General features: G+C 40.8%; 1 protein-coding gene across 1 annotated transcript in view; it reads left to right on the forward strand.

The window, feature by feature from the left end:
* EBF2 (EBF transcription factor 2) overlaps window positions 1-4,413 on the forward strand; it is a 185,595-nt gene extending 181,182 nt beyond the window's left edge. Inside the window, exon 16 of the mRNA XM_014845406.3 lies at window positions 3,836-4,413. Within this exon, the coding sequence (XP_014700892.1) occupies window positions 3,836-3,867 (32 nt within the window). The 3' untranslated portion in view covers window positions 3,868-4,413. The remainder of the gene's footprint in view (window positions 1-3,835) is intronic.
* The last annotated feature ends 10,604 nt before the right edge of the window (window positions 4,414-15,017 follow it).

Genomic DNA, 15,017 nt, shown 5'->3' on the forward strand with positions numbered 1-15,017 from the left:
CTGCCAAGTGGTTTTATGACTGTGCATGGGTTCCTATCCTCTGGGGACACCTGTGAGGGTTCATTTACCAGTTGTGGCTGAGCAGAGCTCTGGGAGGTTCGTTATGTTCCTGTCCCATCCTATCATTAGAGACAGGGGTGACCCCTTGAAGTCAAGTCTCTTGACAGAGAAACTGTGAAATGAGTTGAAACCCAGAACTCAGAAGAGTCCCTGACAATTCTTTTACTTCTAACTAGACAAAGCAGCTGGGTCTACATGCCACCCAACATGTGAGTAGTTGGAAACATCTGTATATTTGAGCGAGATTTTTTTTTCTTGGTTTTCATCCAGATGTCTGATCCATAGAGAAACAGGCTCAGCCTGTGGCTAAGTGTCTCCACCTGCCCTATCTCTCATCAAAGACCAGTGGTTTCCATCCATCATTAGGGGATACGCTCAGAACTCTTTCCATGATGGCTTCATCTCCAGACTGGGAAATGAAAACAATTGCTGAATATTTACTGTAGCCTCCCCCTTCCCCACGACTGAGGCTGAGAGAGTGGCTGAGCTGCACATTCTTGATGTGTCTGTCCGAGTGATGGTTTAGTTGGTTGCATGAAGGCACAGGCTGGGCTCTAGTTTCATTTCTATAGAATCACTGTGAAGTCTCCAGCTTCTTTTGGATCCCACAATTCCTTCCAAATTTCCCTGGTCATTTGAACTTTAAGAAGGAAGTGGAGGAAAGGAGAAGAGGAGCACTTAAATTAGGATTGTATTTTTTTTTTTTTTTGAGGAAGATTAGCCCTGAGCTAACTGCTGCCAATCCTCCTCTTTTTGCTGAGGAAGACTGGCCCTGAGCTAACATCTGTGCCCATCTTCCTCCACTTTATATGTGGGACACCTACCATAGCATGGCTTGCCAAGCAGTGCCATGTCGGCACCCGGGACCCGAACTGGCAATCCCTGGGCTGCCAAAGTAGAATGTGCGCACTTAACCGCTGTGCCGCCAGACTGGCCCCTAATTGTAGACTTCAAAAAATTACAAGGAACTATTAAAATGTAAGGTAATGTGTGGAGAAATAAAAGAATTCTGATGAGAACCTCAGAGTATCCACCATTGGGAGAACACTAGACTTGGCTTCACCAGACGTGTGCTGGAGTTCTAGCTCAGCTCCTTCCAGGCTGTGTGAGCCTGTTCAAGTCACTACCATCTGAGAGCCTCAGTTTCCTAGTCTGATAAATAGGAAACAATGGCTCTCTCCAAGGCTGTAGCGAGGCAATTTGCATGAAGAACTAGGGGAGGTAAAAAGCCCGGCAGAGAGAAGGCTGGAGTTGACAAAGGATGCCTTCCAGAGGCCTTGACTTGCACTCTTCGCCATTTTGGACCGGGTGAATAGAAGCTCAAGGCCCAACTTTATGAAGTGTCCCGTTGATGCAGAGAGGGAGGAAACCAAGCTGACACTGAATGTGCTACCCACAGTCTCTGAATGAAGGAATCCTGGGATTTCAGGGGCTGATTAGCAGGAAGCTCCATCTCTTTAGAAACAAACAGTGGGGGGAGTGACAATGTGGGGTGAGGTGCTTGGGTGATCACAGGCTGATGGACAAGTTTTTCTCTCAACTTGTAAGGTGAAATGGTCTTAACTGTCTGCAGAGGGCATGTGCAACCAACTCTCTCTAAGACTAGCTAACCCTATTGAGCACCACGGGCAAGACGCTAAGCCAAGTGCTTTACATGAATTCTCTTGTTGAAGCCTCACGTGTGACCCAAAGGGGAAGGTCACACTGTCACCACCATTATTAGTTACGTAGCTTGCCCAAAGCCACACAGCGAGGGACTAATGACTTGAACTCAGACATTTTGACTCCAGAGCCTCTGCTCTGACAGCCTGCTGTCTCTTCAGGGACAAGAATAGTGCAGTTCCTCTCTTCCCCCTTCACCCATACCTACTTGCCACCTGGCACAAGGGGGCGTGATTGCTTTCCCATGAAATGCCAAAGGTAAAAAGAAATTGGACAAAGTGCACTTAGGCATTTTCCCTTTCCCCCAGTGAAAATGCTTACTTTTTCTCCAAATAACTTCTGCTTTCTGTCTGTTGGCTATGGTTTCTACAAACAACAAGTCAGGGTCACAACGGAGCAGAGATCCAGCCCGCCCAGTGCCCAATATGAGACTCGGAAGAAGGAAAATATGTGAGATCTGTTGTTCTTCCAGCATGCGGTGGATCTTGTTCTTTGAGTGGCTCTGCCCTTTCAGTAAGCTCCTTAGGTAACTCTCTGAGAACCCAGAAGAAGGAAGGGGCTGAGGAGTTTCAAGTGTAACAGACAAGTCAAAGTTGAAGATATGAGCCAGACTCCTACTGCCAGAGAGTTCATGTGCAGCATTCATTGTCCCACCTCCTACCTCCTTTATCAGGCATTTACAGTGGATGAGTATAGATTGTCAAGATCATATTATGCACTATGTGCCTGATTCATTTTCCAGCTCCCTCTAGGAAGAAAAATAAAATAAAAAACCTCCTTCACTCTGGAATAATTACCAGGGTTGCTAGATCTCCAAATCATCAGGGAGTGTCCAGAATTGAACTGCCTTTATTGAAAAGTTACATCGATTCAATATATGGGAATACAGGCAAAAATAATCAAGGTTTTGCTAGCTGTGTAAGACCTTAATCCAGATCTCACAAACATTCAATAAAGGCTATATGGGCAGGGAAAGAGAGGGCTGTCAATTTTGCCCAAGAAGACTAGCTGTCATGGAGGGGAAGGGGAATCGGGGGTGGGAGTCGGGGGGAGAAAGAGAGACAGAGAGAGGTGTGCTGGGGAAGCAGAAAGAATTTTGTCCATTTGCTTATAAGCTTAGTAAGTCCCACTCAGCAAAATGCTTCTATGATATTTACTAAGCCCTAGATGAGATATAGACAACAAAACTCAAAGGAACAAATTCTCAACATGGTTTGAAGTTTTGATGCAAAGAAACTATTCTCCCAGTTTCCGAGAATCTGAAAGTTCTCTGGGTTCATCACCTGAATGCCAAGGCTAGAGGCGTGCATTCTGCTGTGTGATTTTTCCACAATACGCTGATGCTGCTTTATTTCCCATATCAAGGGGAAGCCTTGGATCTGATGCCACCCAGACAGGCATTGTCCCTATCCTTTTGACTAGATGAAGGAGATGCTGGATGCTGCGCTTGAAGAGTGGACATTGGGGTGACTCTCAAATTAGGAACTGAATTAGGTCTTCCCTTCCAATGGATCAGCGTTCATTAGTGAGTGAGCATCACCTAGCAGCAGTGAGCACCAAAAGAAAATGAGCTGGTCAGAAGAAAACAAGTGTATCAAATTTCAGCTAGAATGGATGGAAACCTGGGACAGATAGCAGTCTCATTTGTTATAGACAATGCCTACTAAGTAACGCGGTAGGCTCGGCACCTGGAGCTTTCTTTCCTCCTCCAACTAAGTGATTTGGAACTGTATAATCTAGAAATTATTTTAGTCTAATAATGAAAAATATATCACACATATATTACCGTTTAGTTTACATGTTTATGTCTATTATGTATTGAATACAACCCACTAATATCAAACAAGACAAAACCTAACTCTTGGCCTCCGGAGCAAAACTTCCCCAAGCTTCGTTTGTATTTTGGGGATTCAGCGAAGCTTCAGTGCCTCTCATAGGCTGCCCGCTAGACCGACCCAACCTGGAGAACATGGCTTCCCGTATCAGCCGAGGGCTCCATCTCCCTGCATTGTAGGAGACTCTGTCACTCGCATCCCCTGCCCCTTTCTCTGGGTTATAGACTTTAATGTAAAAAGTCTCCGAGTCTCATTCCTGTGTCACTCCTTCCTTGCAGCCATGACCGGACTTGTCGTGCCCCCGATGTAAAGAAGACGAACTGCTTTCTTATAGCACAAAACTACTTACTCTGTGGACCAATAATGAAGAAAGCACTATAAGCTCTTTGGGGAGAGTTGTACCCCCAAATGAACATGATGGACAGGTTTGGGTATGCAAGGAGCTGCGTCTTACCTGGTCTCACGTTTCTTGTGTAGCTCTGATGGTGGCTACACAAACTGACCCTCTTGGGGACAAGGACAAAAGATGTCATTGACATAGTCAGTGCAAAGAGCAGAAATGCAATTCTTTGTTATGAACATTATGAGAACCACCTTCCTATGTTTGTAAAATATTTAAGAAAAAAAATTGGCAAACAATTCATGCTTAATATTTTGGATACTATTTGTTTTTCTTTGTAGGAAAAAAAGTTGAAAGTTTCTATTTTCTATGAAGCCTTTCAGATACCAATTTAGTTTATGCAGAAAAAAAATTGAACAAAACAGGGTACCAGCATGGAAGACTTTCTTAAAACAAAACCTGAATTGAATGATGAAATGTTGTTGTATGTGTGTTTGCTTATAGTTTAATCTCTTTAAAAAACAAAAACAAAAAAACAAAAAAAGGGAAAAATTTTAAAATGTTTTACAATTATTTAAATAAATAAACGTGTAACTTATTGTAAGTAGAGGTAGAAATTAAGACCTTTTTGGAAGAGTGGAATTTCTCTTCCTGATGTAAAATGAAAATGATGCAAACATGTAGTAACAAGTTTAAAAGGTGTGTGATTATTACTGCAGTTACTTACTAGACTCTTATTCCCCATCCCGCATCCCCCTCTTTTTCCATCATTTTATTGACCCACGTGCAAGAACATGTACCTTATGTAAATTCCTACAGAACAATGCCATGCAGAAACAAAGGTTCAAGTCCACGCACATACACAAATGCTCAAGCCCATCAATTCATTCCCAGCTCTGTCTGCTTTCTAAATAGTCTACATGGCCCTTTTGGTATTCACTCTTTGTGAATATATATTTTTTAAATTTATATTAGCTTTCAGTTCTCCCCTGAGCAGCGCAGAGCGTTCCCACGCTTTAGTGCACCCTCAGCTTTGTGTCCCAGGGAGAGACGTGTCTCACCTTGAAGAAGAGCCAAAGCCACGTGACTTTCCCAATCAAGTGGCCCCTTTGGAATTCTTCCCTGACAGAGGCGCGCACTCCTTCCTCTTTGGTTACCTGGTTCAGCACAGAGATATAAGGCCCACAGAACTTCAGAAACAGGGTTTGAAGATGACTCTGTTTCTTGGACTCATCCTTTCTTCTCTCTGCAGATTTCCCCTTTCATGGCATTAAACTCTTTTGAAAAAAATTATGTATCCAACTTGACACAGTTTCCAGGCAAGAATGGGATAGGGTGTGGAAGATGAATGTTAAAAGCCCTAAATCCCTCTCCTGATGTTCAAAGAAATGGAAATCCAGATTCTCAGCAGCATCAGAGATTAGGGGCGTCTGTGTTCCAAGCAGCACAGTTACCTAGGCCTGCAACGGGCTCGCTGCAGTCCTGGGACTAGCTCTTAGGGGAAGAAAGCTTGCAGGAGCTGGCAACTGGCTGGGTCTTGAAAGCCTGTATGACCCTGGAGGTGTATCCAGATTTATTTGGATTGCCAATAAGGATGTAATTTTTTTCAGGTCAGGGTTCTCCCTGTTAACTCATTGGCACCACAGTAAAGTCTATACAGAGACTTTGGTTTGGGGTTCCTGGTTGGGGTTCTAACATTAGAAATTGGTGTAGCTCTCATGGAGAAACATCTTTAGTGCATCTGAGCCAATTTTAGATGACATCATACATTCTGCCTCCCTTCTGTTTGCCCTGTTGATATATGCCCAAAACTATTCAACACACAACGGTCTTATTTGCCTTTAATCTATTCTGGAATTACCCAATATGCCCCAAATATTTCTATGCACATGAGAATCCAAGGTTTTAGAAACCTGGCATGCTTATAATTACTGCTGACAGTCCCTCATAGGGCTGAAAGCATCATAAAAGGGGAAACACACGAGAGAAAGTTCCCTGCTGAAAAATCTGATGGGAGGGGACGAGTGTGTGGAACACAAACATTACCACCCAAAAGTGAAGGCAGAACAAAATTAAGCATGTTTAGACCTGGATTTGAGCCAATCCAACATAAGGAAATGTTTTTTTAAGTAGCGTTGCTTTTAGAATCTGTGAATTTTACTCTTGCATGAAGATGAGTGCAGTACTGTCTTCAAAATGATTGTAGAATTTCTTGGTAGCTTTACACCGAAAAATGTAACTAAATACCAGACATCCTTGACCATACAGCTGGAACCTTGGCAGCAGCAGATCTATTTAATTGTACAAATGTGTGTAAGGATTATTTTTAGTGTACTAATAAATTAAAAACAAAGCTACTCTGTCCTCTTTGGTCATTGCTGTTGAATCATTCCAGTCCCAGGTTATTTTTGTGCCACTTGGAAGACGAGTATTTCTATAGGTAACTACAAATTCTATCCTATCTTTGTAAGAGGAGCTGTGTAAGATTTTTCATTTAAAGGGACAATTTACTTCATTATTTATCTCATTTTTTGTTATAGCATTGTATTTTTTTCCCAATTTTTCTTTGCACATTTCAATATGCATGGTTTAAAAACCATTATCCTCTCTACCTTTTGTACAGTAAGGTCTCATTTTCAAACTGTATAGTTTCATTTTATTGTTTTGCATTGTCAGTTATATACGGTATAAAGTTGCTATGCACAGAGCTTTTTGTAAAGACAGCTTTTTTGTTTACTGTTTTTAATGGTCTTACTTATGAAAGAATATCTTGTTTGTAAAATGAATATGTCTACTTCAGTTTTAAACTTTAAATTATCCTAACAAAAAATAAAATTTTTGTACTGTAAAAATGATTGGAACTTTGCCTTTTTTTTTTCAAGTGGAGAAAAATTGCTTTGGGATTTGTTCTTAAGTTTGGGGATTTTTTCATAAGTGCTAGTCCCTGAGCTCTGGTTGAGGAAATCTTACTACAGCTTTTGCTTACATAGAAAGTGTTCTGAGGTGCTCACTTCAAGGAGAGAATCTCCTTTAGGTCACTTTTCAGTATGTATTTATCTATATATCCATCTGGTCAAATTTCTTTGTAAGAACTCAGAGGATCCTACTTCCTAGGCTGGACTTTGGCTGTATGAAATTGTTGAAGTTGGTGGGTAGACTACTTAAATTTGAAACTGCATGTTGAACAAACATTAGAGCTGACCCATCAGACAGTGGGTGAAGAATTGGACGCTGGATATAGCCTATTCTTAAATCCTATTCCTATTCTTAAATCATAGAAGACAGCAAGACACATGCCCTGTGGAAGGAAATAATCCATAGAAAATGGCTCTTACAGGAAGATAAGAAGGGCTTTGGAGCTCAGAGAAGATGGCAATCACAGAGGGTCGGAGTGGTCAGAGAAGGTTCCATGGGGGAGGCACGGCTGGACTGGGCCTTTAAGGAATGGTAGGAATTTTGCAGTAGAGGTTGGTAATGAGCACTGCAGATGGGAAGGCCATTGGGAGCAAAGATGCATAAAGGGAAATTCACAAGGCACGTTGGGGAGAATGTGATCCTAAACGTGATTTTCAACAAGACTATTCACAGGCACACTCATAACTAGATTATCTCATTTCTCTCTACAAGGGAGTACAAGTGTACTTTCAAACCGCATAAACTGTGTTCCTTGCATAAGTGGATGAGATGTTGTTCTAAGCACTAATCTGAGAAAGCCGTTGTGGTTTTTCTTTTCTCTGTGAAGACTAGCTCTCTGCCTGGACTGCACTTCCCCTTGATCTCTACATTCCTGGCGCCTCTCATTCTGCAGGCCTCAGTTTAAGTATCTTCTATGCAGAGAGGCCTTTGCTGACCTCTCACCAAGCAGGTTTCCCACTCATTCTCCTCATCTGAACTCTGTTTGTATCCCTGTCGTAATTTGTATTCATTTGTTGTCCAGTTTAGACTGAAGGCTCACAAGGACAGGGACCATATCTGTCTCAATACTGTATGGGGAGCACTGAGCTCAGTGCCTGAGGTGCCCAACAAATACATGTTAAATGAGTGAATGAGCAGACTGAATTCTGATCCCTAGAGGCAGCTTTGCCTTGTCATGTGGGAGAGGTAGCTGATCTGTCACAAATGATAGGAAATAGCATCACTTGGAGAATCCATTCCTTAGGGACTATCTTGTCAGTCAACTAATCAAACAAATGATGAAGTGTGTCTATAATGTAAAGGGGCTGGTTGTTTAATAAACATAGGAAACTCAAAATAGGAGGAAGTGAGCAAGAAGAGACCACAGGCCAGTAGCCTGTTGGGTAGGTTGCTTTGCCCCTTGGCGCTGAAAGTTATCCCATGTGGATTTTCATGATGCTCAGATGTAATTCCAGAACCAGAATCAGGGCCTTTCAGGGGAATGTACATTCCATTCCTATTCCAGATACAACACTTGACTTGTTGACTGCACACTTGAATCTCAAAGAGCTTACAGTGCATTTGCCAAACTTCAATAAGTTCAAAGTGGTTGTAGGGCACTGAATGTGAGAGAGTGATGAGATTTGAAACTTTAAGAATTAGGCAGGGACTAGGTCCTAAAGGACCTTGTCCACCCTGCCAGATTTAGACTTCATCTGTAGGACTGCACTGTAGGTAATGGAAAACCATTAAAGGAACTTAAGCCAAGGAATGACACAATCAACTTCACGCTGTAGAAAACTCACAATAACTACAGTGTGGATTATGGATTGAAGCAAGTGGATATCTGAGGCCAGAAGACCAATTAGGCAAGGGATCAAAGACAGCTGATAAGACCAGTGGGCTCTACAGTGTCTGTGACTGGTATCCATTCTGATTGGTTAGGGTCTGTGCGATCCAGTGGATAAATGTTTTTAAAGTATTCCTGCAATTAGGAGACTACTGCAATAGTCCAGACGAGGGACACTCAGACCTAAACTAAGAATTGGCAACAGAGATGGAAAGTAGAGGAAAGATTTGAGAGAAAGCTTTGCAGTTTGACAGGACTTATTGACTGATCAGATGTAGGAATGAGGGAGATGGCGTGAGTAGGGTAACCCTCAGTTTGCTAGTTAGATGATTGGATATTGTGATAACATGAACTGAAGTAGGGAATAAAAGAACATATTGTGAGAGATGGAAAGACACAGTGCTTTTAAATTGGGGCACAACTGCTACAGTTCCTCCTTTTCTCTCTTGGTCAGCTGAAGATTGTTTTCCGGCAGTTTATTCAAGAAGAACTCAGGAGAATTATACTCTTTGGTTCAAAAAAATGATTGCCCTGTTTCTATTTGAACAGCTATTTGGTTGGGTATAAAATTTCTGGGGTTACACTTTCTCTGAGGGCTTCATAGGAGGTTTTTATTTATTTGTGGGGTTTTTTTTTCACTAGTTTCTAGTCATAAATGTTGCTGTGATGATGTCTGAAGTCATGGCTCTCTTTCTCATTCTCCTCTTTTAGTCCTCTTATATAAGCAAGGAAATCGTATAATTTGTTGCTAAGTCATGACACTTTTCAGAGTGAAAGGGGGCACAATAAATAATTATGCCTGGGAAAGAGATGTAAACTGGCAGTTGGTCACCCTTGATAGTTTTGTCTGCCTGCCTAAAAGAGTCTTTGTGTTTGAAATCCAGTAATTTGTCTAGGTGTTGATTGTTCTGTGTAATTTTTTCCCCTGGGATGCAGTGTTCCCCCTCAATGTGTAGATTGAAGCCTTCTTTTATTTCTGGAAGTTTTCTTTAATTATAATACTAAAATATATTCTCTGTTCCTTCATTTTGGTTCTTCTTGCTAGAGACACCAGTTATGCATATGCTAGATCTCTAGTATCCATCATTCAAAGCTATCACATTCTCTCTAGCCACTCTTGTCTCTTAGTGCACTTGTATGCTTCCTTTTCTGTCTCTCGTCCTCCTTTTTATGCCTTCTAATGTGGTCTTAATTTCTCAGATGGTTTTATTTTCTCTTTCACTTTTTCATGAGATGTGCCAGCTTATATCCCATTGGTTTCTATAGTGTTTCTTATTTTCATTGAGCTATTGTATCTCTGCTTTGATCTACTATTTAACAGAGAAGTTATTTTGTTATATGATGATGATGATGATGATGAGCTTGATCAAAATTACCTTCAGCTCCATGAAAACTTGTTTTTCTGGTGAGTGTTCTTCATCTATCATTGGTTTTCTTTTTCTTTTTCCCTCATGGTATACGTTTGTAAATCATACTTTGATACCTCTCTGATAATACTCATCTTTGATTGAGATGAGGTTTTCCTGGATCAGCTATTTGCCAGAAGTTTGAGAAGGGAAGGTCTAGGACCATGTACCAGGCCAGCAGGAATTCTTATTTCAGACGCGCGTGTGTGTGTGTGTGTGTGCCAGAGGAGAGGGGGAGAGAGAGAGTGCAAAAGACACTTCTTTCAGCATTTACTACTTCTTGGGCAAAATAAACCAGCATTTGTGCAATTGCTCCCAATACATACTACTCTTCCTCACTGACTGACTGCTTCTTACACATGTGGCTTGTTTGGGTAACTCTCTCACCATCAGTCTTGCCTACTGTGTTTCATGTCTCTGCCAAATGGGGTCCAGAGATACGTCTACAATCAGACTATGTGTTCATTCCAATTGTTTCAACTACAGACTGTTGATTTTGAATCTCAGGATAGTCACGTTTTATCCCACCAGTTTTGTCTGACATTAGCAGCTGAAGCATCCTTTCTCAGTCCCTACACATTCCTGTGTGATTCTCACTGCCATTGCCATCCCTTCCTCATAAATTGTGATTTGGGGTAACCAATTTTCCTTGTTTCATCAAAGATGAAATTCGTGCCTCTGTTTCTCGTTTCCCTATTTTCTTTTGAGTGTTTCTGAGTAGGAATTGATGGAAAAGATCTTATGATAGCATTTTAATCTGATGTCCTCATATTTCTCTGCATTGCACCATGGTCACTCAAGAAGAAAGGATTGCTGTGTAGTGCCATGAACTCCTTCATTCTACCACCATTTTACCTTTGACCTTGTAGATTAGCCTTGATGACCAGCTCCTGTGGCCCAGCTCAGTGGCTACATTCTTCACTTTCTCCACCGGATTCTGCCAAATACAAATAATAAGATACAGATAATTCCCCAAACTGCTACTAAAAGTGATCGTCCAGCTAGAATGAATATGTAAAATGCCTACATGTGATAGAGGCTCAGTAAATTCAACGACAGCTTCAGCATGGGCTTTGGAGTCCCACAGACTCAGGTTTGCATCCCAGCTCTCCTACTTGCCAGTACAAGGATGGAATGAGCACTGAAACTGAGCATTCTCTAGTTCATCATCTGTGAGACAGCAGAACTACAGCGCCTGGTCCTGCCGTGGGGTCGGTTAACATCTTCCTCTGACACCATCCCAGCTGCTTCTCAGGTGCTAAGAAGGCAAGCTGTCAGAGAACAAGGCTCACTCCAGTCTGTTTTGTGGTTAAAAGAGCAAACAGCAATGGGAACATTATTTGGCCATGGATACCCTTTGAACCAACAGTAGAAATTAGCATAGAACAATAGGCCCCATGCCCAGGAAATAGTTCTCTAGTACTCTGCGTACTTGGGAGTGGTACACCCAAGAGAAGCCACAGTCCAGTTCTTTGTAAGTGATAATAAAAAAGAGTAAAGGATGTGTCCCAATCACCAGTCTATGTTTCTTCCAATAAAAGTTAAGGAGAATTTTTTATCGTAGACCAGAACATCTGGTGTGTCGTGAATCTGACTTTTGAGGACAAAGCAAGCATTGTTTTCAATTCCAGATTTTTGGAAGTCCAAGAGTTTGAACCCATGAAAAATTGCTCTCAAGACAGAAATGAGACCCGGATGACTTCTAATATCAAATCCAAATATTTACTATTTCTGAACTGAGCAAGAGCAGAATAGTTGCATAGAACTCTAAGTGCCACAAAGATTGTGACTACATCAATTTGAAATATTATAGTCACTAAATATTAATAACACTTGTTAACAATAAAAATTATAATGACTAATACAGTGAAAATGCTAAACTTCCATTCTATGCGCTGTGGAGGAGAAGAAAGAGTGTGAGTACTGGAAATTAGCAGACCTGAGTTCAAATCCCACTTCCACCCTTTACTATAACTGTATAACTATCAGAAAATTATGTTTAGGAGCTGCAATTTCCCCCTCTGTAAATGATAGAGAGACCTTTATGCCAAGATTCTTTTCCTGCCAAGATTGTTGTGAGGTTTAGATAAAATAATGAGAGCCAGCCCTGATGGCCTAGTGGTTAAAGTTTGGCACTCTCACCACTTTGGTGGCCAGGGTTCACTTCCCAGTCAGGGAACCATACCACCTGTCTGTCAGTTGCCATGCTGTGGCAGTGGATCATACAGAAGAACTAGGGACTTACAACTGGAATATACAACCATGCACTGGGGCTTTGGAGAGGAAAAAAAAAAGAGGAAGATTGGCAGCAGATGTTAGCTCAGGGTGAATCTTTCCCAGCAAAAAAAATAAAAGTTTATTTAAAGAATAATTAATTAATTAATTAATGTGAAAGTGGTAGACACAGTAATTGTTCAGCTCTATGCATTTCTGTTCCTTCCTCCTTAGCCTTGGATAAAAATTAACATGTGTTTATCTGGAAGACGGCCCATCACTTTTTCCTTACAATTCCTCCCTGGCAGCACTGAAAAGAAGATTATTAATTAGTCAGTGTTTGTGAAACACTTAGAAGATGAAAGTGCGGGGTGTGGAACATCACCATTTACATCACAATACAGGCCTTGGCTGCTCCCTCAAGTGGATCTACTTACAACATAAGGGAGTCCTGATAGATGTGTTCCAGTCATTCAAAAATCAGTGCCGGAGTCTTTGGAAAAGGCATGTGTCTGCCTGCCATGTTCCAGCCAGTTCTAGAGATGCAATATTATAGATAATCCTCTAATAGCCGGGGCAATGAGAAACCAATGAAAGGAGGGCAAGAGTTTCTTTAATTGAAATCTACAAATCACCCTAAGTGCCCTTCAGTGACAACTGTTACCAACAAGAAGGTTATCTTACCCATTTTGGTTTCACATTGTCTCCTTGACTTTGCAGATCTTGGAATACAGGAACAGGAAAAGAAAATCAATTCTACGCGTACAAAAGCAGTAGTCCTCAAGCTAGGATTCATAAATCTTGAGGGATGGGGGTTGGGGAGCGTGATGTCCTGTGGGAGGAGTTGGGAGTTGTGATCTCCACCACTGATCTCTAACACTTGGTTCTCATCTGCTTCTGGTCACATGGAAAGATTGCACTGTCCCACATTGCTTCAGCAAAACAGCATCACCCATCACTGTAAATTAATGTTGTTAATATTTAATTTACTGATTTTGTGATTTTGAATGTTTTTACATTATGAATTATTTTATTTAAAGCAAGCATACATGAAAGCATAAGAATTTAATCTCAAATTTTAGTTCTGTGCAAATTTTAATACAATTTTATAGTATAAATAATTTAAGAAACACTGTGGTCTTTTAAGGATTTTTTTCTAAATTCATTACTTCAATTTGAGAAGCACTGGACCATGGCAATGAGAAAGGGGAGGAAAAGCCTTGGTAATCTACAAACTGGGTCATGATTCCTTGAATAATCGAGACTTGGCTGAATGCTAATTCCTGTGCTCTGTAATTCAGCATCAATAAAAGAAATCTCCCTTTTTATTCCAGTATTTCATTTTTGCCTCTGAATTATGTTCATATCCACAAACCCCAGCCAAGGACCTATTGAATAATTGTCCCCACATGTAACATTTTCCTGGTGATGTTTTCCTTTCTTTGGTTCTATGAAATATAAAACCTGTTTCTAATTATTAGCAGAACCACCTGGTAACTGCACTGTATCATCTCAATAATATGACTCATTTAGTGTACAGTTTGGTAGAACTCAGTGTCATCTTTGATGCCATCCAAGACAAAATAGTTACCACCATAACTTCACATAGTACAGGCTCACCTATAACCGAGGTGATCATATTTTATTAGCCAAAAATCAGAACTCATGATTGGACAAGTATAAATATATCTGAAACTGGAGTTATCCTGGAAAATCCAGGACAAACAGAAGTTCTATGGCATAAGCCAAAAAAGTCATCTACTAGATGCGCTGGTGCCTTCCCTTTCTTGTTTTTGAGAACTTAAAGCAACTGGTTCTTGTCTCCACCATCCTTATCCATGTGTGGGCTGAGGCCCAAGAATCTATCACTTCTCTGAGTTCACTGAGTATGCAAGAGGAGAGAACAGAAATCAAACCAGCTCTTCTGGGAAACTCACCCTGACTTTTCAGGGAAACCAAAAAGAAATCTCTTCTTGTAGTACAAGCCTTCTAAAAACTGGCCCTTTTCTTCAGGTTTAGCAGGCTTGGCATATTGATGGTAGAGAAAGTGGTGTGCCCAGAAGCCTGGGGAAATGCTCATTAATCAGGCTAGATTTTTCTTCTATGTTGAATCATATCATACTGGCCAAAGGCTCCAGGTTTGTGAGCCTGTGATGATTTGCATGGCATATAGTTTCCATTTTAATTACCACTCTCTTTCCTACTTAATTGTTTGATGGTTTTGTTGTTGTTGTTGTTGTAAGTAGGAATGTCAGAGAGTGGAAAAGAAATAAAATGGAGAGAAAACACAGTATGTATTTGATCTTTTTTTTTAATTGAGGTATAATTGACATAACGTTATATTAGTTTCAGGTGTACAATGAAATGATTCAATATTTGTACACATTGTGAGATGATCACCACAAGTCTAGTTAACATCCATCACCGTACATAGTTACAAAAAAATTTTTTTTTGGTAACGAGAACTTTTAAGATCACTCTCTCAGCAACTTTCAAATATGCAGTACAGTATGTATTTGATCTTAAAACAAAGAACAGAAAAGAATTTTCTAGCATAGCAATGTGTATTAGCATGGAACTGAGTATCATGCTGAAGAAAAGTTCAGTCAAGTAAATTCTCAGAGGCCTTAGGCACAAGTAGAAGCAGTCAAAGAGAAATAGGAAGTAACACCAAGATTCTGTCCTGTAGGACATATTTTGATGTAGGGAGTAAAGAGGCAGCTGTTCCTTTGTGAGAACACAGGACATATGATTGA

This window comes from Equus asinus, chromosome 3 (genome assembly GCF_041296235.1).
Source record: "Equus asinus isolate D_3611 breed Donkey chromosome 3, EquAss-T2T_v2, whole genome shotgun sequence".
NCBI lineage: Eukaryota > Metazoa > Chordata > Mammalia > Perissodactyla > Equidae > Equus > Equus asinus.